We start from the raw sequence: 25784 nt of genomic DNA on the forward strand, positions 1-25784 counted from the left end.
TCCGGCTTACGCTACCCCGGTTCTGAAGGTGATTCGCCGGTGGGGTCTGGGAATGTGGGAGATCAGGACCATGTCGAGGAAACTCCTTGACAAGAGGGTTCTGTTGACCCATTTCCAGAAGCCTCTGGCCCTCAGGGATTGCCCAAGTCGGGATCTTGGGGTGGGTTTGAGTTTATTGAATTCTATCCGGATCCCCTTGAAGTTTTGGGACGTGACTTGGCGCTGCTTCCATGGAAAGCTGTGTGTGAGGGACAATCTGAAGTGTAGGAGCTCTGAGGAAAGGGGTTGTCCCCGGGAGGAGTGCGGTGGCCTGCTGGAGAGCATGGACCACTTCCTGCTTCAGTGCCCCTTTAACACAGAGGTGTACAACCGGGTGGGCGCTTCCATCCATTGGCCCGGGTTGGCCGGTCTCTCCTATGCGGAGTGGGCCTATGGAGCATTCAGAGGCCTGGGTGGCCGGGACCGCTGCACGTTATTCCTAGTTAGTCTAGTGGTCAGGTACCACGCGTGGAACGCACGGTGCTTAGTTTCGACGCAGCGTAAAATCCTCCCGGTGGATGAGGTGGTTAGGAACATTCTGGGTGACCTGGTGAAGGTGCGCTCTCTGGAGTATGAGAGGCTGGGCACGGGGAGGGCCTCTCTCCTTTGGAGGGGGTTCTCCTTTAGTGTCCCTTAGTCTGTCATCTCCGCTCCTGGTGTTGGGCTGAAGCTGACACTGTAGATTTTTGTTTTGTGTTATGAACATATAGAGATGTAGGGCTTGCAGGCGCCGAACCTGGGCTTTATGTGGTTTTGATATATGTTGATATGTTTAATGTGTTTGTATCTTGTGTACAGTGTGTATATAGTTATATGTAGTTATAGTTCTTGTGTGTATATAGGTTGGTTGGTTTTGGGGTGTTGGTGTTAGGGTGTTAGGTTTGGAGGGGGTGGACGGGACTTGGACTGTACGATCCTGGGCACTGGTCTGGACTATATAGCGCGAACTTTGGACGTTAGACCAGTGTCTGGGGGGGGGGAGGGTGATGGGCGTGGGATTTAGTTAGTTATATTTTATGTTATTTTATGTTATTTAATGTTATTAATGTTATTTCCGTTATATTCATTGTTATTTCTGTGTTTATTTATTGTTTATTTATTTATGTGTATTTTGCTGTGTATTTCGATATTAAAAAAAAAAAAAAAAAAAAAAAATTTTAGGTGGTGGGACTGGGTGAAGGTTTTGTTTGTTCTCACGCTGAGTGTGTGGTGTGTGTGTGGCTGGGCCAGGAGGTTTTGTAAGTTTATTTTCGTTTATATTTGTTCTTTTGTAATTCTTTTGCCAGAAGTTATGGCTTTATTTATGTTTATTATTGTAATGTTTTTCACTTTTATATAAAATAAAAGATTTACAGGATGTAACTCAGGATCAGTACAGGATAAGTAATGTCATGTATGTATACAGTGACTGCACCAGCAGCAGAATAGTGCGTGCATTCTCATTCTGCTGTGAACTGCTGACGGGTGTGGTTATTGCTGCTGAGCTCCTGCACCACCTGGAGCAAACCCAATCCACCCAGGCCTGCTCTCTCCTCCCCAGGGAGGGAGTGGGTTCTCTGGGATGAATCCCGCAGGAAAGTCCCAGGCTCCTGTCTCCCGGACCAGGCCGGCGGGGGGCAGGAGAAGCCAGTTACCGGCCAAAGCTGATGGCGTGAGAAGATCTGCCCGGAGCCAAGGACGCAGCGATGTGACCTCGGCTGCCACCCCCAAGACCCAGGGAAGCCGCAAGGTCTCCGGAACACAGAAGATCAAGGCAAGTGACATCAGCCTGAGTGCTCCTCCTGGAAAGCTGGATGTATGTGCGGGAAAGCTGGGTGGTTCAGCTGGAAAGCTGGGTGCTCACGGAGGTGTGCAAAAAGCATGGGGTGATCTTAAGGCCCGGGAGTCTGCTTCCATCTATGGCTCCCGGATTGCTGAGCACCTCAGTGAGTACGAGGAAGCTGGAAAAGCGCTGAGGAGGCTCCAGGAGGAGATACGCGAGACCTTGGCCCTAGCGGGGGTGGCCACTAAGAAGAAAAAGTCTGATTTTCTTACCACCATAGACAGATTAAAAGCCGAGGTCACCGCTCTGCAGGAGAAGCGACATCTAATCCGCGAGCACAGCGGTCCGTTCTGTGAAAAGTTGGAGAATGATGCCCGGTTTGATGACATGCACCAGGAGCAGTTAAGAAAGCTGAAGGGGCTTGAGATCCAGGCGGATGATGGCGATGATGAGGAGGATGAGGAAGACCTGCCGTGTCCGTCTGGAGGCCTGCACCAACACCAGCAGGCCTCGCACGACAGGCTGCCTGCGGAGCAAGCGCCATTACCATCAGGCTGCGGCTCTGCCAACCTGGAGGAGGAAAGTGATGACAGCGGCCAGGGGGGGGGCGCTAATGGCTCAGATCCGTCAGCTTGAGTCCCCAGTTCACCTCCAGAACTTTTCCTTCGGCGATGATATGCCAGATGACGACCTAAAGAGAAAGAAGAGAGCCAAGAAGATCAAGGCGTCTCAGGAGGTGAGCTTGGTGTTTCGTCCCCTCCCTGTTCCCTCCGGGCAGGCAGCAGTGTCAGCCTGTCGTGTAGGCCCCGTTACCCAGCCCAGCACGAATCCTGCAGTGGACTCGGTGCCAGGGTGCGGGGAGAGTGCAAAGCCACGTTCCATCATGGCGCAGAGCACCAGCCTTGTTTGTAGTAGCAAGGACGGTGCAGGGAAGGCATCGGCCGAAAGGCCGGACAGTGAGGGCGATCCAGCAGGTCCTGGTACTGTGCGCTGCCCCCCAGTGGGAGGGGGGGTGGCCCGGTGCCAGGGGCAGTGGCGGTGGCTCCTGTGGCCCCTAGCACTGTGGCTGCATCTAGCTCCGGTGAGCAGCGGCAGTGTGATGGGGCTGTTGGGGCTTGTGGTGCGGCGCCTCCCAAGCATCCCGAGCAGCCTGCAGAGAAAGACGCAGGAAAAGTGTTGTTTTGCATTGGATCAACAGACCCTGGAGAGGGCACAAAAAGACTGTCCGGAGTCTGCAAGGGCAAGCGGCCTCTTGCATCCAGCGAGCAGCAGAGCAGAAATATTAAAAAAAATACTGGACAACAAGGGGTTAATGCCAATGAGGCAGAGGGCACAAGTAAGATCGGGGTTGGAGCTGCCTCTTCTCAGGCTGTATCAGCTATGGAGGTGGCTCTATCCCCAGTGCCCAGTGACGCCGAGGCAACCCCAGGTCCTCCTGGCCCAGCTGGTGTGAGTGATGCAAGGAAGCGAGGCAGTAATGCACATAGTGTGGTGAATGTGGGAGTGGTGAATGGTGGAGGGGGGTGATCCTGTTGTGCGTGCTGGACCTTCTGCACCCCCAGTGGTGGCCGCTCCTATAAGGAGCTATGCGAGTGTCACCGCTGGGGCAAGTGGGGTTAACTCCTTGTCTCCTGGCTCTGGGAACAGCGTTTTGCAAAGGCGTCTTCTGGAGGCTCTCAGGAGAGGGGAAAAGTCAATCACTGTAGAGGGGAGAGAGGTTGATCTGTCCTTCTGGACAGACAGGCATGGCCTGGCAGCCTTCCAAGAGAAAAGGGGGGGAGAGACTGTATGGTCTTTACCCACAACTGGGCCCGGAGCCTCCCGTAGGAATGTGGTTCGTCTTCGCTGGAGGGGCAGTGACGCATGCCCACCCAGGTCAAGGGTGGTGGAGCTCCTCCTGAAGATGAACTTCAGGGCTAGTGACATCTTTGCCCTGATACATCCTTATGGTACTCCGGAGTTCGATGTTAGCTTTGTCCGGCCGGAGGGCTTAGAGCTCTTCTGGTCGAATTATGAGCTGGCAAAGAACGAGCCCGCATGGCGAGACTTTGCTGTGCAAGCAGTGTCTCGCCAAAACACAGTCAAGAAGGTGACCGTTTTGACCCGTAACGAGTCACTTTCTTGCATGGACATCATGACTTGGCTAAGTCGTTATGGCGAAGTAGTTCAGGTACCTCAGAAAAACCGCGATGAATTTGGCATTTGGTCTGGGGCCTGGACCTTCATGATGAAGTTGAAGTGTTCAGGTGGCACAGTCGCCCACATTCCTTCTTCAGCCTTTCTTGGACGGGACAGAATCCTGATTTTCTACCAGGGGCAGCCGAAGGTCTGTCACCGGTGCGGTGACCCCACACACTTTAGCGCCAGCTGCCAAGTGCAGAAGTGCGCTTTGTGTGGTGGGCTAGGTCATCTCGCTGCATCCTGTAAGGACATTAGGTGTAACCTGTGTGGTGAGCTCGGACACCCTTTCAGCCGTTGTCCTCGCTCCTTTGCCAATGCGGTTGTGACCCCAGTGGAGGAGAGCCATGAGGTTGCTTCTGCTGGGGAAGGTACCAGCAGAGGTGGAGGAGCTGAGGGGCCTGTGAAGAAAAGCAAGAATAAGTCACCTTCTCAGTTGAGGCGGCTTGAAGTCAGACAAAAAGGGAGAGAGCTGGGGAAGCCTCAGGTTGCTGGGGTGACCCTTGGTCCTTCCTCAGAGGCTGGTCCTGCTACTGAGGCCCTGAGGGATGATGAGTTGGATGAGGAGGTCAGGAGGATGGAGCGCGAGAAAGGTGCCATGTCCTCCACGTCCTCCCATTATGAGAGTATGGATGAGGATAATAGGATTTGGCTAGAAAATAAGCGCAAGCAGAAAAAGAAAAAGCGCGGCGTATCTAAGGTACCTAAGGAAGGGAAAACTTCCTCCCCTCTGGTTGAGCTTTCCAACCGGTTCCTCACCCTCGATGAGATCGCCTCCTCGGAAGGAGGGGCTGAGGGTGGGGTTCTGGAGGTGGCGGCGGAGCAGCCTGCAGGGGGCACCGAGTCTCTATCCTCTGGGGAAACCGGGTCCTCAGAGTGGGAGACTGACTCAGAGTCAGGAGACAAGGACGAGGGAGAGGGTGGTCCGGGTAGGTCCTTGGGGGCCAGTAATAACATGGACACCTCAATTTCGTTAAAAAGAAGTTGCCCCAATTCTGATGGTAAAAGGGAAAAGGCATCATCTTCAGAGGAGAGTCGGGGGAAGGGAAATGGAAAGAAAAAAGCCGTCTAACTCAATCACTCATGATGGCGGCACCCACTCCATTGACACTGGCGTCCATTAATGTCGCCAGCATTAAGTCTGATGCGGCTAGATTTGCGGCCTTTGATTTTCTCGGCCGTGTTGAAGCCGACATTTTATTTTTGCAGGAGACCAGGCTGCCAGATTTGGCGGCCGTGTTTAAAGCTAAGAGGGAATGGAGACACGGGCCTTCCTATTGGTCTCTTGCGGCCGAGCCGTATAGCGGAGTGGCGGTCCTTTTTACCGCACCGGTAGAATGCCGACGAGTTATTGAGTTAGAAATGGGGAGGTGCCTGATCCTGGATGTCCTCATGAAGGGACAAGAACTTCGCCTAATTAACATCTATGGTCCCCAGTCCAAGTGGGACAGGAAGTGTCTCTTTATGAGGATCAAGCCCTACCTTTTTACAAGTCGGCAGGTGGTCTTTGGAGGGGACTTCAATGCTGTCACGAGGTCCCAGGATAGGGGAGGTTCCAGAGACAAGCTGACTTATGATAGCGTCGCTCTTAATAGCATAGCTAGTGAGGCTCGCCTGGTGGATGTCCACATCCGGCACACCCCAGGCCACGCGGGGTTCACCTATTATAGGGGTAGCTGCAGGTCTAGAATAGACAGGTTTTATTTAAAGGAGGAAGCCATTTCTTCACCAGTTTCTGTTGTTGAGGTGGAATTCTCCGATCACTGTCTAATTTTGTTTTCTCTGAATGTTACAGAGACCCCCCGGATGGGAAGAGGCTATTGGAAGCTCAATTCGTCTCTCCTGGAAGAAGCGGAGATCAGACAATCCTTTGAGGACTTTCTTCAGAGCCAGGTACCATTGCTGGGCCTTTGTAGCAGTAAGCCAGAGTAGTGGGAGATGCTCAAGAAAAGGGTGGCGAGATTCTTCCGCCAGCTCTCGAGCCTCAGGAGCCTGGACAGGTACCGCCTGTATCAGGGCCTGAGGAGGAAACTCGAGCATCTCGTCTCGACTGGAGGTAGTCGTGAGGACATCTCCAGAGTGAAATCCTTGCTGAAGAGGTGTCAGTACGATAGACACGCATCTTTGGTTTTTGAGAGGGATTACGGGAAATACCGCTCGCCCGACCCTTACAGAAACTGCAAGATGTCAGTGAATGGTAAAGTTGTCACGGGACTGGTTGACAGTACGGGATCCCTGAAAAGGTCCAGATCAGGGATTCTGGAGGTCGTCAGATCCTTCTACTCGCACCTCTTGGGCAGGAAGGCTCTAGATCGGGATGTGATGTTGGCTTTCCTGGCTGAAACTGTCCCTGAGCCAGGAGTAGACCCCTCTCTTGATGTTTTGACAGAGATGATCAGGGAAGAGGAAGTTAGCCTGGCGATTGAAGGGCTCGCCCTCAAGAAATCGCCGGGTCCGGATGGCTTAACATCCGAGTTTTATAAGACCTTTAAGGACGCCTTGGTTCCCCTCTTGACTGAGGTATTCAATGAGTGTCTTTCCTCGGGCGCTCTGCCGAAGTCAATGAGGAGGTCTGCCCTGATCATCCTGTCAAAGGGTAAGGACCGATCTCGTATTGAGAACTGGCGTCCCATAGCGCTTCTCAATACGGACAGAAAGGTTTTGGCAAAGGTGCTGTTTAATCGGCTGGTGCAGTTTGCGCCCCGGCTCCTTTCGGGGACCCAGCACTGCTCTGTTCCAGGCCGCAGTACATTTAGTGCTGTGCTGTGTGTCCGGGAGGCAGTGGAGCAGGGCAGGGCTGGTAACTGGAAGGGGTACTTGCTGTCCTTGGATCAGGCAAAAGCGTTTGATCGGGTTGACCACGAGTACCTCTGGTCTGTCCTTCTGAGGTATGGCCTGCCGGGGGAGTTTGTCAATTGGCTAAAGGTTTTGTATGCAGGGGCAGAGAGTTTCCCGCTTGTGAACAGTTGGATTGGCCGCCCTTTTGAGGTCGGGTCTGGTGTTCGCCAGGGTTGTCCTCTGAGCCCACTTTTATATGTGTTCGCGATTGACCCATTCCTTAGGAGGGTTGACCGTGGGCCGTTGGTGGGAGTCGGGATGGACCAGGTGGCACCGGAAGCCACTCTAAGGGTGGTAGCATATGCCGATGATGTCACCGTTTTTGTGTCCTCGAGAGGGGAGGCGCAATGGGTGATGTCAGAGGTCGACCGCTACTCAGAGGCTTCTGGGTCCAAGATCAACCGGGATAAGTGTGAGAGTCTCTAGCTGGGAGAGGGGGATCCAGGCTTTGATCTCCCGGACACTCTTCCAGGGCCCCAAGACTCTGCCAAAGTTCTCGGCATCGAATTTGGCCAGGGGGATTACCCCATGCAAAACTGGGACGGCAGGCTTAAGATCGCCGCTCAGAGGGTGGACCAGTGGAAGGGTTGGTCTTTGACCCTCAGGGAAAGGGTGAACTTGATTAAAACTTACCTGCTCCCATTGCTGATATATCTGGGCAGTGTGTGCATGTTGCCAGAGCCCCTCTGGACTCGGGTCTACAGTCTGTTCTTCCAACTGTTATGGGGGAATAGGCTGAACCTTATCAAGAGGGAGGTTACTTACCGCACAAGGAGACAAGGAGGGTTGTGTATGGTCAACCCTGTGGTGTTCCTAGTGAATACCTTTCTTAAGATTAATGTAGCAAACCTCTGGAAAGAGAGGGCTCCTCCTGGGTGGGTATACTCCTGCAGGGGATGGTTTAGGCCTTTCTTCCAGGAATGGGAGACAGGAGGGCAAGTGAAGGATCTCCGTACACCGCATGGGCATCTTCCGGCTTACGCTATCCCGGTTCTGAAGGTGATTCGCCGGTGGGGTCTGGGAATGTGGGAGATCAGGACCATGTCGAGGAAAGTCCTTGACAAGAGGGTTCTGTTTGCCCGTTTCCAGAAGCCTCTGGCCCTCAGGGATTGCCCAAGTCGGGATCTGGGGGTGGGTTTGAGTTTATTGAATTCCATCAGGATCCCCTTGAAGTTTTGGGACTTGGCTTGGCGCTGCTTCCATGGAAAGCTGTGTGTGAGGGACAATCTGAAGTGTAGGAGCTCTGAGGAAAGGGGTTGTCCCCGGGAGGAGTGCGGTGGCCTGCTGGAGAGCATGGACCACTTCCTGCTTCAGTGCCCCTTTAACACAGAGGTGTACAACCGGGTGGGCGCTTCCATCCATTGGCCCGGGTTGGCCAGTCTCTCCTATGCGGAGTGGGCCTATGGAGCATTCAAAGGACTGGGTGGCCGGGACCGCTGCACGTTATTCCTAGTTAGTCTAGTGGTCAGGTACCACACGTGGAACGCACGGTGCTTAGTATCGACGCAGCGTAAAATCCTCCCGGTGGATGAGGTGGTTAGGAACATTCTGGGTGACCTGGTGAAGGTGCGCTCTCTGGAGTATGAGAGGCTGGGCACGGGGAGGGCCTCTCTCCTATGGAGGGGGTTCTCCTTTAGTGTCCCTTAGTCTGTCATCTCCGCTCCTGGTGTTGGGCTGAAGCTGACACTGTAGATTTTTGTTTTGTATCTGAGGTTATAGTGATGTAGGGGCTTGCAGGCGCCGAACCTGGGCTTTATGTGGTTTGAATTTGTTATGTTGATTTGTTTAATGTGTTTGTATCTTGTGTACAGTGTGTATTTATGTAGTTATATGTAGTTATAGTTCTTGTGTGTGTATATAGGTTGGTTGGTTTTGGGGTGTTGGTGTTAGGGTGTTAGGTTGGGAGGGGGGTGGACGGGACTTGGACTGTACGATCCTGGGCACTGGTCTGGACTATATAACGCGAACTTTGGACGTTAGACCAGTGTCTGGGGGGGAGGGTGATGGGCGTGGGATTTAGTTAGTTATATTCATTGTTATTTCTGTGTTTATTTCTTGTTCGTTTATGTGTATTTTGCTGTGTATTTAAAAAAAAAAAAAAAAAATTAGGTGGTGGGATTGGGTGATGGTTTTGTTTGTTCTTATGCTGAGTGTGGGGTGTGTGTGTGGCTGGGCCAGGAGGTTTTGTAAGTTATTTTCGCTTATATTTGTTCTTTTGTAAATTTTTTTGCCAGAAGTTATGGCTTTTTTATGTTTATGATTGTTATGTTTTTCACTTTTATATAAAATAAAAGATTTACAGGATGTAACTCAGGATCAGTACAGGATAAGTAATGTCATGTATGTACACAGTGACTGCACCAGCAGCAGAATAGTGAGTGCAGCTCTGGGGTATAATACAGGATGTAACTCAGGATCAGTACAGGATAAGTAATGTCATGTAAGTACACAGTGACTGCACGAGCAGCAGAATAGTGAGTGCAGCTAGGGAGCATAATACAGGATGTAACTCAGGATCAGTACAGGATAAGTAATGTCATGTATATACACAGTGACTGCACCAGCAGCAGAATAGTGAGTGCAGCTCTGGGGTATAATACAGGATGTAACTCAGGATCAGTACAGGATAAGTAATGTCATGTATGTACACAGTGACTGCACCAGCAGCAGAATAGTGAGTGCAGCTCTGGAGTATAATACAGGATGTAACTCAGGATCAGTACAGGATAAGTAATGTCATGTATGTACACAGTGACTGCACCAGCAGCAGAATAGTGACTGCAGCTCTGCAGTATAATACAGGATGTAACTCAGGATCAGTACAGGATAAGTAATGTCATGTATGTACACAGTGACTGCACCAGCAGCAGAATAGTGAGTGCAGCTATGGAGCATAATACAGGATGTAACTCAGGATCAGTACAGGATAAGTAATGTCATGTATGTACACAGTGGGGGTCATTTACTAAGGGCCAATTCGCGTTTTCCCGACATGTTACCCGGATATTTCCGATTTGCGCCGATTGTACCTGAATTGCCCTGGGATTTTGGCGCACGCGATCGGATTGGCATGCACGCAACGGAAATGGGGGGGCATGGCCGAATGAAAACCCTACGGATTCGGAAAAACCGCCGCATTTAAAAAAGGAAATTGTGTCGCGGAGCTTGCACTCACCTTCATCCAGGATAGGATCGTGAACTTCAGTGCATTTCAGAGAACTTCAGCGCAGCAGCGCCACCTGGTGGACAGCGGAGGAACTACATTGATGAATCCCGGCCGGACCCAAATCCAGCGCAGAGAACGCGCCGCTGGATCGCGAACGGACCGGGTAAGTAAATCTGCCCCAGTGACTCCCCTAGGAGAATAGTGAGTATCTGGTTGGACATCCCCATAAATTCCCACTTGATACATCAGTCACATCTCATCCCTATATAGATTAGAATCACGCTCGGGGGTTTTGTACTGAGTAGATTCTATTGACTTGCAAATAAATGAATTTTTGAGTTTGTGTAATTAGGGGACGAGTGGTTATGGATTACCTGGGCTCTGAGTGGTATAATGACGGATAATTGGAGACATTTGAATAATGAAGGAGAATATTACAATTCAGTTATAATAAAAATGATAATTTTTTTCCTACAAGATAAATTCCATTAGTAAATTAGTGAAACTGTAATTCAGAACTCAAAACATTTGGGTGGAGGCACAGGGAAAGGTTTGTCCCAAATAGTTGTAGCCTTTAGAGGAAATCTACCATCAATATACCCTTGGGTCAGGGAGTAGGAGTTTTCTGAAATCAAATTCTATAATTATGCTAATGAGCCAGAAGTGCTCTGGGGGAGCGTTACCAGAGACCCTCTGCGCTGTAACTTTAAAGGCCATCTCCGTCCTCCTCCCTCACCCTGCTGTAATCTCACACAATGTGAGGGTGGAAGTGCTCCTGCAGACTTTAACAGCCTGTGAAGTAACAGCATGGACGGGCTCTGGTAACACCCACAGGAGCCCTTTAGACTTTTTTTTTTTTTCAAAGTTGATTTTAGAAGAAAGGAGGTCAAGCATAACAAATATAAGAAGATACCACAGTCCCGGTGCCTGGACCTACGAGTAATGTCCCTGGTTTATCAGGATGGATTCTGATTGGTCAGCAAGTCTTCCCTATAGTGGGTATATGGGAAAACTTGCTATGACTACAACACCCCTTTAAAATTGGTCACACACATCTTCTGTATAGACGGAGGGGAACATCCAAAACATTTTCCTTCATTTGGTCCAAAAACTGCACAGGCATAATAAAAGTCTAAAATAAAATAAATTGAGTGAATTTCAAAGGTACAAAAGTAATAAACCAGCGATCCACAAAAAAAGTAATAATAATTTTAAAACATTTAAAATTAGATTAAAATACTTGAAAAATTAAAAAAAAAGAAAATATTACACTGAAGATTCCAAAGTTTAGTGATGACAAACTGCGATGGTCAGAATCTTGAGGGAATGTCACAATCTACGGCAACACAGTAATAACATGTGACATCATCTGCCACAATGTGTTGTCTTACAAAATAATGTAAATGTTTCATGATTTATTTTTTCCTACATGTTGCAGATTTTTTTGATTTTGCTTTCAACATTGATTTGACAAATTAGTATTAATAACATGGAGGAAAGAGAAAACATAAGAGACAGTCACTATATTTACATAGGAGATAGAGGCTAAGTTATATATAGGGGGCAGTATTATAGTAGTTATATTCTTGTACATAGGGGGCAGTATTATAGTAGTTATATTCTTGTACATAGGGGGCAGTATTATAGTAGTTATATTCTTGTACATAGGGGGCAGTATTATAGTAGTTATATTCTTGTTCATAGGGGGCAGTATTATAGTAGTTATATTCTTGTACATAGGGGGCAGTATTATAGTAGTTATATTCTTGTACATAGGGAGCAGTATTATAGTAGTTATATTCCTGTACATAGGGGGCAGTATTATAGTAGTTATATTCTTGTACATAGGGGGCAGTATTATAGTAGTTATATTCTTGTACATAGAGGGCAGTATTATAGTAGTTATATTCTTGTACATAGGGGGCAGTATTATAGTAGTTATATTCCTGTACATAGGGGGCAGTATTATAGTAGTTATATTCTTGTACATAGGGGGCAGTATTATAGTAGTTATATTCTTGTACATAGGGGGCAGTATTATAGTAGTTATATTCTTGTACATAGGGGGCAGTATTATAGTAGTTATATTCCAGTACATAGGGGGCAGTATTATAGTAGTTATATTCTTGTACATAGGGGGCAGTATTATAGTAGTTATATTCTTGTACATAGGGGGCAGTATTATAGTAGTTATATTCCAGTACATAGGGGGCAGTATTATAGTAGTTATATTCCTGTACATAGGGGGCAGTATTATAGTAGTTATATTCTTGTACATAGGGGGCAGTATTATAGTAGTTATATTCTTGTACATAGGGGGCAGTATTATAGTAGTTATATTCTTGTACATAGGGGGCAGTATTATAGTAGTTATATTCTTGTACATAGGGGGCAGTATTATAGTAGTTATATTCTTGTACATAGGGGGCAGTATTATAGTAGTTATATTCTTGTACATAGGGGGCAGTATTATAGTAGTTATATTCTTGTACATAGGGAGCAGTATTATAGTAGTTATATTCCTGTACATAGGGGGCAGTATTATAGTAGTTATATTCTTGTACATAGGAGGCAGTATTATAGTAGTTATATTCTTGTACATAGGGGGCAGTATTATAGTAGTTATATTCCTGTACATAGGGGGCAGTATTATAGAAGTTATATTCTTGTACATAGGGGGCAGTATTATAGTAGTTACATTCTTGTACATAGGGGGCAGTATTATAGTAGTTATATTCTTGTACATAGGGGGCAGTATTATAGTAGTTATATTCTTGTACATAGGGAGCAGTATTATAGTAGTTATATTCCTGTACATAGGGGGCAGTATTATAGTAGTTATATTCCTGTACATAGGGGGCAGTATTATAGAAGTTATATTCTTGTACATAGGGGGCAGTATTATAGTAGTTATATTCTTGTACATAGGGGGCAGTATTATAGTAGTTATATTCTTGTACATAGGGGGCAGTATTATAGTAGTTATATTCTTGTACATAGGGAGCAGTATTATAGTAGTTATATTCTTGTACCTAGGGGGCAGTATTATAGTAGTTATATTCTTGTACATAGGGAGCAGTATTATAGTAGTTATATTCCTGTACATAGGGGGCAGTATTATAGTAGTTATATTCCTGTACATAGGGGGCAGTATTAAAGAAGTTATATTCTTGTACATAGGGGGCAGTATTATAGTAGTTATATTCTTGTACATAGTAGTTATATTCTTGTACATATTATAGTAGTTATATTCTTGTACATAGGGGGCAGTATTATAGTAGGTATATACTTGTACATAGGGGGCAGTATTATAGTAGTTATATTCCTGTACATAGGGGCAGTATTATAGGAGTTATATTCTTGTACATAGGGGGCAGTATTATAGTAGTTATAATCTTGTACATAGGGAGCAGTATTATAGGAGTTATATTCTTGTACATAGGGGGCAGTATAATAGTAGTTATATTCTTGTACATAGGGAGCAGTATTATAGGAGTTATATTCTTGTACATAGGGGGCAGTATTATAGTAGTTATATTCTTGTACATAGGAGGCAGTATTATAGTAGTTATATTCTTGTACATAGGGGGCAGTATTATAGTAGTTATATTCTTGTACATAGGGGGCAGTATTATAGTAGTTATATTCTTGTACATAGGAGGCAGTATTATAGTAGTTATATTCCTGTACATAGGGGGCAGTATTATAGTAGTTATATTCTTGGTCATAGGGGGCAGTATTATAGTAGTTATATTCTTGTACATAGGGGGCAGTATTATAGTAGTTATATTCTTGTACATAGGGGGCACTATTATAGTAGTTATATTCTTGTACACAGGGGGCAGTATTATAGTAGTTATATTCTTGTACATATGGGGCAGTATTATAGTAGTTATATTCCTGTACATAGGGGGCATTATTATTGTAGTTATATTCCTGTACATAGGGGGCAGTATTATAGTACTTATATTCTTGTACATAGGGGGCAGTATTATAGTAGTTATATTCTTGTACATAGGGAGCAGTATTATAGTAGTTATATTCCTGTACATAGGGGGCAGTATTATAGTAGTTATATTCTTGTACATAGGAGGCAGTATTATAGTAGTTATATTCTTGTACATAGGGGGCAGTATTATAGTAGTTATATTCCTGTACATAGGGGGCAGTATTATAGAAGTTATATTCTTGTACATAGGGGGTAGTATTATAGTAGTTACATTCTTGTACATAGGGGGCAGTATTATAGTAGTTATATTCTTGTACATAGGGGGCAGTATTATAGTAGTTATATTCTTGTACATAGGGAGCAGTATTATAGTAGTTATATTCCTGTACATAGGGGGCAGTATTATAGTAGTTATATTCCTGTACATAGGGGGCAGTATTATAGAAGTTATATTCTTGTACATAGGGGGCAGTATTATAGTAGTTATATTCTTGTACATAGGGGGCAGTATTATAGTAGTTATATTCTTGTACATAGGGGGCAGTATTATAGTAGTTATATTCCTGTACATAGGGGCAGTATTATAGTAGTTATATTCTTGTACATAGGGGGCAGTATTATAGTAGTTATATTCTTGTACATAGGGAGCAGTATTATAGTAGTTATATTCTTGTACCTAGGGGGCAGTATTATAGTAGTTATATTCTTGTACATAGGGAGCAGTATTATAGTAGTTATATTCCTGTACATAGGGGGCAGTATTATAGTAGTTATATTCCTGTACATAGGGGGCAGTATTATAGAAGTTATATTCTTGTACATAGGGGGCAGTATTATAGTAGTTATATTCTTGTACATAGTAGTTATATTCTTGTACATATTATAGTAGTTATATTCTTGTACATAGGGAGCAGTATTATAGTAGTTATATTCTTGTACATAGGGGGCAGTATTATAGTAGTTATATTCCTGTACATAGGGGCAGTATTATAGTAGTTATATTCTTGTACATAGGGGGCAGTATTATAGGAGTTATATTCTTGTACATAGGGGGCAGTATTATAGTAGTTATAATCTTGTACATAGGGAGCAGTATTATAGGAGTTATATTCTTGTACATAGGGAGCAGTATTATAGGAATTATATTCTTGTACATAGGGGGCAGTATTATAGTAGTTATATTCTTGTACATAGGAGGCAGTATTATAGTAGTTATATTCTTGTACATAGGGGGCAGTATTATAGTAGTTATATTCTTGTACATAGGGGGCAGTATTATAGTAGTTATATTCTTGTACATAGGAGGCAGTATTATAGTAGTTATATTCCTGTACATAGGGGGCAGTATTATAGTAGTTATATTCTTGTACATAGGGGACAGTATAATAGTAGTTATATTCCTATACATAGGGAGCAGTATTATAGTAGTTATATACTTGTACATAGGGGACAGTATTATAGTAGTTATATTCTTGTAAATAGGAGGCAGCATTATAGTAGTTATATTCTTGTACATAGGGGACAGTATTATAGTAGTTATATTCTTGTACATAGGGGGCAGTATTATAGTAGTTATATTCCTGTACATAGGGAGCAGTATTATAGTAGTTATATATTTGTACATAGGAGGCAGTATTATAGTAGTTATATTCCTGTACATAGGGGGCAGTATTATAGTAGTTATATTCTTGTACTTAGAGGGCAGTATTATAGTAGTTATATTCTTGTACATAGGGGGCAGTATTATAGTAGTTATATTCTTGTACATAGGGGGCAGTATTATAGTAGTTATATTCTTGTACATAGTGGGCAGTATTATAGTAGTTATATTCTTGTACATAGGGGGCAGTATTATAGTAGTTATATTCTTGTACATAGGGGCAGTATTATAGTAGTTATATTCTTGTACATAGGGAGCAGTATTATAGTAGTTATATTCTTGTACATAGGGGGCAGTATTATAGTAGTTATATTCTTGTACATAGGGGGCAGTATTATAGTAGTTATATTCCTGTACATAGGGAGCAGTATTATAGCAGTTCTATACTTGTACATAGGAGCAGTATTATAGTAGTTATATTCTTGTACATAGGAGGCAGTATTATAGTAGTTATATTCCTGTACATAGGGGGCAGTATTATAGTAGTTATATACTTGTACATAGGGGGCAGTATTATAGTAGTTATATTCTTGTACATAGGGGGCAGTATTATAGTAGTTATATTCCTGTACATAGGGGGCAGTATTATAGTAGTTATACTCTTGTACATAGGGAGCAGTATTATACTAGTTATATTCTTGTACATAGGGGGCAGTATCATAGTAGTTATATTCTTGTACATAGGGGGCAGTATTATAGTAGTTATATTCTTGTACATAGTGGGCAGTATTATAGTAGTTATATTCTTGTACATAGGGGGCAGTATTATAGTAGTTATATTCTTGTACATAGGGGGCAGTATTATAGTAGTTATATTCTTGTACATAGGGGGCAGTATTATAGTAGTTATATTCCTGTACATAGGAGGCAGTATTATAGTAGTTATATTCTTGTACATATGGGGCAGTATTATAGTAGTTACATTCTTGTACATAGGGGGCAGTATTATAGTAGTTATATTCTTGTACATAGGAGGCAGTATTATAGTAGTTATATTCTTGTACATAGGGGGCAGTATTATAGTAGTTATATTCTTGTACATAGGAGGCAGTATTATAGTAGTTATATTCCTGTATATAGGGGGCAGTATTATAGTAGTTATATTCTTGTACATAGGGGGCAGTATTATAGTAGTTATATTCTTGTACATAGGGGGCAGTATTATAGTAGTTATATTCCTGTACATAGGGGGCAGTATTATAGTAGTTATAGTCTTGTACATAGGAGGCAGTATTATAGTAGTTATATTCTTGTACATAGGGGGCAGTATTATAGTAGTTATATTCCTGTACATAGGGGGCAGTATTATAGTAGTTATATTCTTGTACATAGGGGGCAGTATTATAGTAGTTATATTCTTGTACATAGGAGGCAGTATTATAGTAGTTATATTCCTGTATATAGGGGGCAGTATTATAGTAGTTATATTCTTGTACATAGGGGGCAGTATTATAGTAGTTATATTCTTGTACATAGGGGGCAGTATTATAGTAGTTATATTCCTGTACATAGGGGGCAGTATTATAGTAGTTATAGTCTTGTACATAGGAGGCAGTATTATAGTAGTTATATTCTTGTACATAGGGGGCAGTATTATAGTAGTTATATTCCTGTACATAGGGGGCAGTATTATAGTAGTTATATTCTTGTACATAGTGGGCAGTATTATAGTAGTTATATTCTTGTACATAGGGGGCAGTATTATAGTAGTTATATTCTTGTACATAGGGGCAGTATTATAGTAGTTATATTCTTGTACATAGGGAGCAGTATTATAGTAGTTATATTCTTGTACATAGGGGGCAGTATTATAGTAGTTATATTCTTGTACATAGGGGGCAGTATTATAGTAGTTATATTCCTGTACATAGGGAGCAGTATTATAGCAGTTCTATACTTGTACATAGGAGCAGTATTATAGTAGTTATATTCTTGTACATAGGAGGCAGTATTATAGTAGTTATATTCCTGTACATAGGGGGCAGTATTATAGTAGTTATATACTTGTACATAGGGGGCAGTATTATAGTAGTTATATTCTTGTACATAGGGGGCAGTATTATAGTAGTTATATTCCTGTACATAGGGGGCAGTATTATAGTAGTTATACTCTTGTACATAGGGAGCAGTATTATACTAGTTATATTCTTGTACATAGGGGGCAGTATCATAGTAGTTATATTCTTGTACATAGGGGGCAGTATTATAGTAGTTATATTCTTGTACATAGTGGGCAGTATTATAGTAGTTATATTCTTGTACATAGGGGGCAGTATTATAGTAGTTATATTCTTGTACATAGGGGGCAGTATTATAGTAGTTATATTCTTGTACATAGGGGGCAGTATTATAGTAGTTATATTCCTGTACATAGGAGGCAGTATTATAGTAGTTATATTCTTGTACATATGGGGCAGTATTATAGTAGTTACATTCTTGTACATAGGGGGCAGTATTATAGTAGTTATATTCTTGTACATAGGAGGCAGTATTATAGTAGTTATATTCTTGTACATAGGGGGCAGTATTATAGTAGTTATATTCTTGTACATAGGAGGCAGTATTATAGTAGTTATATTCCTGTATATAGGGGGCAGTATTATAGTAGTTATATTCTTGTACATAGGGGGCAGTATTATAGTAGTTATATTCTTGTACATAGGGGGCAGTATTATAGTAGTTATATTCCTGTACATAGGGGGCAGTATTATAGTAGTTATAGTCTTGTACATAGGAGGCAGTATTATAGTAGTTATATTCTTGTACATAGGGGGCAGTATTATAGTAGTTATATTCCTGTACATAGGGGGCAGTATTATAGTAGTTATATTCTTGTACATAGGGGGCAGTATTATAGTAGTTATATTCTTGTACATAGGGGGCAGTATTATAGTAGTTATATTCTTGTACATAGGGAGCAGTATTATACTAGTTATATTCTTGTACATAGGGGGCAGTATCATAGTAGTTACAGTACAGACCAAAAGTTTGGACGCACCTTCTCATTCAAAGAGATTTCTGTATTTTCATGACTATAAAAATTGTAGATTCACACTAAGGGCATCAAAACTATGGCTTTAATTTAAGTCCTCACAAACCCCCTCTGGCTGTTAGAAATTTACATGGCGTTTATGTAAACAAAAAAGTTAACACGCAATACAAGAGTATAATAAACAAGTGAAGCAACCCTCATTATATAACCTGTTAGAAGCCTATGTCACAAGGTAAGTAGGTCCAAACACAGACAGGGTGTAACAGGAGGGTAAGATACACCAAGTACAAACTGGGCCCCCTGGCTGTACTTGGTGTATCTTACCCTCCTGTTACACCCTGCCTGTGCTTGGACCTACTTACCCTGTGACATGGGCTTCTAACAGGTTATATAATGAGGGTTGCTTCACTTGTTTATTATACTCTTGTATTGCATGTTAACTTTTTTGTTTACAAAGTTTGTTTACATAAACACCGTGTAAATTTCTAACAGCCAGAGGGGGTTTGTGAGGTTGACTATATTGTACTCACCTCACCGAGTCGTGTACAGTGTGCTTCATTGCACCTTTTAAGTGTTTTTATGTTTTTGAGGGCTCGTGTCGTTACATTTGTTCTAATAAAGATTGCTATTATTATTGACACTCTCTTTCTTTTTCGCTATATGTATTATTATAGTGTCTATGGCCTAAATATAACATCACTTGTGGTGGAGGACTCCACTTTTTTTTGTATGTCCATAATTCATAGTTTTGATGCCTTCAGTGTAAATCTACAATTCTTATAGTCATGAACATACAGAAAACTCTTGGAATGAGAAGGTTTGTCCAAACGTTTGGTCTGTACTGTATATATATATTTACCTATAGATCTGTACTGTATATTCTTGTACATAGAGGACAGTAGAATTTTCAATTTAATTATATTATTTTTCCCTAAAATATTTGGTACAGCAGATACAGAACACTCGGCTTCGCACCGGACAAAAATTTGTTTATTTCACTTACAAAATTGTGAAACAATGTATCATCGGTCAAAAAGATGATTTTACGTTAATTTACGTTAATTGTCCATCCGATCCAGTGCAATGGACATCCGAAAAATACAGCGTTCTGCTCCCATGGAGTCCGGCAGGTCCTCAGTGACCCTCGGGTCTATCGACTCTCCATATGATACAGAACAGCAGAAATCCGGATAACAGAATCTCGTAACAATGGGGGTCATTTACTAAGGGCCCGATTCGCGTTTTCCCGACGTGTTACCCGAATATTTCCGATTTGCGCCGATTTTCCATGAATTGCCCCGGGTTTTTGGCGCACGCGATCGGATTGTGGCGCATCGGCGCTGGCATGCACGCAACGGAAATCGGGGGCGTGGCCGAACGAAAACCCGACGGATTCAGAAAAACCGCCGCATTTAAAACAAAAAATTGGTCGCACGGGCCATACTTACCTGTACCAGGAAGAGATCAGTGAACTCCGACGCAACTCGGCGGACCTCAGCGCAGCAGCGACACCTGGTGGACATCGGGCGCAGGACCTTCATGAATCGCCGGAAGACCCAAACGCTCGTCAGAGAAGCCGCCGCTGGAACGCGAATGGACCGGGTAAGTAAATGTGCCCCATTGTATCAGAACCTTTATCTCTTCTGCTCGGAGTCTTCTACTACATCAAACTGCACCTTGGGTTTGGTGGCCTCCTGCATGAGTTCGTGGAGTTGTCCGATCTGCTCCTCATTGAACCAGTCCAGTTTATCTTCTGTTAGAGGAACCCCAAACGCTCTTTGGGCCTGGGCTTGTTGGACCCCCTGCTTGGCCTGCTCCCATAGCATCGCTGCGTAACCCTGGGGAACGTAAGAGAAGCAAATGAGGTCATCAGGTCAAAAACATCAAAAATTCTGTGTGCTAGAAACATCATTGAGACCATTGGGGGGCCACACGTTCTGAGGTTGATATCTAAACCCTCTATATGACAAAGTCCGTCCCCGTTACTGGTATTAGGTGTACCCAGATTTTGGCCACACCTAATTCCATAAAGTCGCATATTTTTTATGCATCCGGTGTCCTCACACTGCTGTGCTCTGTGCAGACAGTGTTAGGTATTGTCCCTGGTGAGATGTGTAGCCAAATCTTTAAGTTGTTAGTAGCAGCAGGACTGTCATAAATGGTTTTATATTCCTAGATCATAGCTTCTCCAAGTGAACAATGAGCATGTCCTCACACTGCTGTGCTCTGTGTTCTCTTCTGCCAGTGTTTGGTATTGTCCCTGGAGAGATGTGGAGCAACTTAAAGAAGTTGCTGGTAACAGCAGGACTGTGAAATATGGATATATATAAGGATGGTAGCTTTTTCAAGTGCACTGGGGGCATGTTCTCACACCGCTGTGCTCTGTGCTCTCTTCTTTCAGCTGCAATACAGCGAGACAGAGAGCATGAGCTGTAGTTTTGAACCAGAAGTGTGCAATATCTTTTATTCAGAGTGGAGGGACTGTAGAGCATTTCAATGCAGAGAACTTGGAGCACAGAAGTGTGAGGACATGTCCATAGTGCACCTGAACATGAAACCGCTTTTCACAGTCCTGCTGCTACTATGACACACAAAAATGAACTATTATAGGACAATACCTAACACTAGCTGCAGAGGGCTAGGAGCACAGCTGTGTGATAACCCACCCCCAATGCACCTGGAGAAGCTAAAATCCAGGAATATAAATCCATATTTCACAGTTCTGCTGCTACTAGCAATATACACCAAGGTCTGATTACACATCTTTCCCGGGACAATATGTAACGCTGTCTGCAGAGACTACAGAGCACAGAAGTGTGAGGATATGCACCCAGTGCACTTGTAGAATCTACAATCCTGGAATATAAATCCATATTTCACAGTCCTGCTGTTACTAACATACACCAAAGTAAACATCTCTCTATTAACAATACATACACCAACTGTGGTCTACGTGGACACACCTGCTGACAGGTTCCCTTGAAGCACATAACTGGCAAAGGTCATCAGCCTGCACTCTAAGCAAATGTAAATCAAATATATATATACATAAGGGTCTGTTATTTCTCTATTAACAGCGCCACACTGGTCTTTGGGTTGTGTCTGGTACTGCAGCTAAGCTCCGGCTGAGATGCTATACCAGATGTGACCTGTCGACCAGTGTGGCGCTGTTTGTGGAAAGCCTCGTTCATGTACTTTCGCACAATGGGGCAGAATTACTTACCCGGTCCATTCGCGATCCAGCGGCGCGTTCTCTCCGGTGGATTCGGGTCGGGCCGGGATTCACTAAGGCAGTTCCTCTGACGTCCACCAGGTGCCGCTGCTGCGCTGAAGAGCATCGGAATGCACTGAAGTTTACCGAGCCATTGTGGGTGAAGGTAAGTGTGTGTCGAGCAACACTTTTTTTAAAAAAAAAATGCTGCGGGTTTTTCCGAATCCGTCGTTTTTTTTTTTACGGCCACGCCCCCCGATTTCCGTCGCATGCATGGCGGCGCCGATCCGCCACAATCCGATCGCGTGCGCCTAAATCCCGAGGCAATTCAGAAAAAAAAACGGTGCAAAACTGAAAAATTCGGTTAACCCTTCGCAAAAACGCGAATCGGGCCCTTAGTAAATGACCCCCAATATCTTTATTACAATGTCTGATGCCGAACAACGGACACAATTTACGCGACTAGAACTTGAGGATTCCGGATATTTCAATCCTCAATCCTTATTCACGGATATAACAATTTCTCCGGAAGCCTTGTGTATAATTTAATGTCGCATTCTGATTTCTTCTGGAAACACTGACATTTTATTTCAAGACGCACAAAATCCGTCCCCCCCCACCCCCCCAGAGTTCTGCCCCCTACTGGACCGACCCGAAACATCATAATGAGGCGGTATAATCATGGTCTGTGGGTGGCGCTATTGTGATGTCAGACAAAGGCCATCAGTCAGGCTGCCCCATGCCGCTGCGCTGATACAATGTGTTGTGATGTCTCCGAGGCTTCCGGGCCTTTAAGATCAGGATAATACCAGAACAATGCGATGCGGGGGAGACAGCCGGGGATCAGCGCCGAGACGCAGGACATGACAGAACCTCCGCTCTGTCAATGTGAAGACGCATGAATGCAATCTACTGCCACACAAGTTTCCAGAATATTCTCCAACTTGTCAACAGAAGGACGGAAACTTACGGAATAATCATAAAACTTTAAATCGATACAATGTGGAAATTCAGCTGCAGCCGTCCCCTTAGAGGGGGATTCCAGAGTTTCATAGATCATCTGCCCTCAGATTGGGGGGTGAATATTAGATCACTGCACATCCTTTAGTCACGTGGCCCGTTCATTACCAAGCCCGGCCACTATGAGTTGTATGGCGCTGTGGTTGGTAAGGAGTGAAGATCCAAATCTAGAAGGTTCTAGAACAGTTCATCGGTGGCGGTGACATCTGTCAAGAGGAGGGTAACTACAAATAACTGGGCCTCATAGCAAATTTTTGGCTGCACCCATACCGCCCCCCCCCCTCCACCGACATATTGGTTACTACTATGCACTGTTACCCATCCATAAGTGCCCTAATCCAACCCCACCTAGCACTATGACCCCATTTCTTTATCCCTACTCAGAATACCCCCCATCATAGCCCCCCCCCACTTAATATACCCCTTTTCTATACACCATCCCATTTAAATGCCCCTTCTGTTTCCCCCACGTAAATGCCCCCCAAATTATTATTTACTTAGTTTTCTGAACTTATGCCCCCTTATTGTGGTCCCCCTTTCACTTATGCCCCCTTATTGTAGTCCCCCTTCACTTATGCCCCCTTTACGTATTCTCCCCTTTAATTATCCCCCCCTTTTTAAAGTGCCCCTTTACTTATGCTCTCCTTCTGTCCCCCACCACATGATGCCCCCCTTTTGTAGCACCCATGTAAAAAATAAATAAATAAAACGCCCCTTTGACTAGATGTAGCAGAGCTGAATGTCCACCTGCTCCTGCATTTAACTCATTCTCTGTTGTAAACCACCGATGGTGGAGGGTCCCCCACTGAATAGCAAATGATCCCCTATGAGGAGAATAGGGGCTTACTTTGAAACTTGGCCCAATCCCTTTAAGCACTTTTAACATAAAAAAAACCCTTTAATTCCATATGGCTTTCAAGGTCTCTACATAGCCCAGTTAGCCACTGAAAATTCTCCTTTGCGTACAGCAAGCAGAGATCTTGTAAAGGATAAAGAATAAATAGAAAGTTTCATTATAGCACTAACTTATATTTGCTACATCTGGAATATGCCTTTAAAGAGGGCCTGTCACCAAGTACAACAGGCAGCAGACCTCAAGCGATTGCACCTGAACAATTTGGAGTTCGTTTTATTAAAATCCGTCCACCCATTCAAAAGATACAAGCTCTGGAAGATTATGTGATAATTACCGCCAGCCTATTGGGGGCGGGGCTTGTACTATTCTATTTAATCTAGGGGCGTGTCAATGAGGATTACCGCCCCTCCTACTACTATGCGCTAATTCCCATATAAACTTCCAGAGGTCATATCTTTTGAACAGGTTGACGGATTTAGAAAAAACAAAGACCATATTGATCAGGGGCTCAGCGCCAATCACATGGGGTCAGTCATTCAGCATTTTGTACTTGATGATAGGTCCCCTTTAAACTCTTACTTTTCTACTAATGTTGATCAAATGCCAAAAGTAAGAAAACTTCTACTTCCAGCAGATAATGTGGCATTGTACTGGAAGCATCAATTAGCCGGGAGAGAATAATATTAAGGGGAAGGTCATCCTGTATGGAAGCTCGGCGGTAAATCACTCACGTTCTAGAGGTAAAGGCCAAAAAACTCAGAAGCAGGAAATCAATAGAGGTAAAACAATCATTCAGGCAGCAATTAAAGCAATTAGTAGCCGGTAGGATGATGGTGGCTAAGTGCATTCTGGGAGGACGGTGCTCATCCCATCCACCCCCCTCTACATGCGCTCACACCGCCTCACTCACATGTAGTAGGAGACCACCGCTATCTTCTAGATGCAGAGCTGAATACTACTTAGATCCTTGGATTTACTCAGCTCCATCAAGGAGAATGTAGCATAAGGGAATATTACAGGGTAAAATTCAGAGAATATACGAATAGTGGGGGTCATACAACCTGTAGCCCCCACTGATTAACTGGTCAATGTGGAATGGAACAGGAAACGGACAGCTCTGCTTCCTGTGTAGTGGCTGAGCTGAGTTACTGCAGGATAGCCAACATTCAAGTGAGTAGGTGCTGATTTGTAGTAACCTGCTCTGACCACTACACAGAGAATGGCGCTGTCTGCTTCTGTATCTATACTCTGGATATCAGCTTATGATCTGTGGGGATGCTGGCTGTTGGATGTCCAACAATCTGATATTGAGGACTTATTCTGCGAATATATTGTCAATATTTTAGCTCAGAAAACCCCTTTAAAAGGGTTTTCCTCCCACGAAGACAAGTTTCCTATATGTACAAAATAACACATTTTCTAATTCACTGTTATTAACAAAAATGCAGCATTTCACAGATATAATTACACCCCGTCTCTATCAGTCCTGCTGGACACAATTTCATTTTCCCCTAAACATGACCCATTAACTTCTGACTTAGGGTGCGGTCACACATGGCGTTTTGAACCCGTTTTTGGCCCGTTTTTAAGCAGTCCGTTTAAAAATGGATGCGTTAAAAAACGCATCCTTTTTTGTCCGGTTTTCTCAATTATCTTAATTAAAACTAGTCAAAAATGGAATGCGTTTTCAAAAAACGGACTGCTTAAAAACGGGCCAAAAACGGGTTCAAAACTTGTGACCGCAGCCTTAGGGTAGGGGAAGCCATCTTGGATTTCTGTGTGAGATCGTGCAGCTGAGATTTCTGTGTGTCTCTGCTCTGAGCCTGTAGCCCCACCAGGAGATGGTGTGCAGAGAGAGAGGGTACAAACTACAAGGAGATAAGTGATCCGGGGGAAGGGGGAGGCAGGCACATGTCTGTGAGATGTAGCAGTGCTCACAGTGTAAAAGTGTAATGGTCTATTAGCCTCTGTGTAATCTCATGCATCTCTGATCTGTCTCATCTCTCTCTGTGTCAGTGTGTTAGTACAATGTCAGAAGTCAGATGAAAGTGTAAACACACCCTGTACCCTAATAATCTAACCACAATGGCACCCCCACAGAACTAGAATGGCA

The 25784-nt window shown here is 44.0% G+C and overlaps 1 protein-coding gene across 2 annotated transcripts in view; it reads right to left on the minus strand.

The window, feature by feature from the left end:
- SDHAF3 (succinate dehydrogenase complex assembly factor 3) overlaps positions 1–25784 on the minus strand; it is a 115056-nt gene that overhangs the window by 66723 nt on the left and 22549 nt on the right. The window contains exon 3 of one of the 2 annotated variants that reach the window (XM_072154351.1): positions 20261–20422. In XM_072154351.1, coding sequence (XP_072010452.1) covers positions 20261–20422 — 162 coding nt within the window. Of the gene's footprint in view, positions 1–19515; positions 20423–25784 lie in introns of those variants that run through there. The other variant, XM_072154350.1, reaches the window with a different exon arrangement.

Source organism: Engystomops pustulosus, chromosome 5 (assembly GCF_040894005.1).
Source record: "Engystomops pustulosus chromosome 5, aEngPut4.maternal, whole genome shotgun sequence".
In the NCBI taxonomy this organism is placed as follows: domain Eukaryota; kingdom Metazoa; phylum Chordata; class Amphibia; order Anura; family Leptodactylidae; genus Engystomops; species Engystomops pustulosus.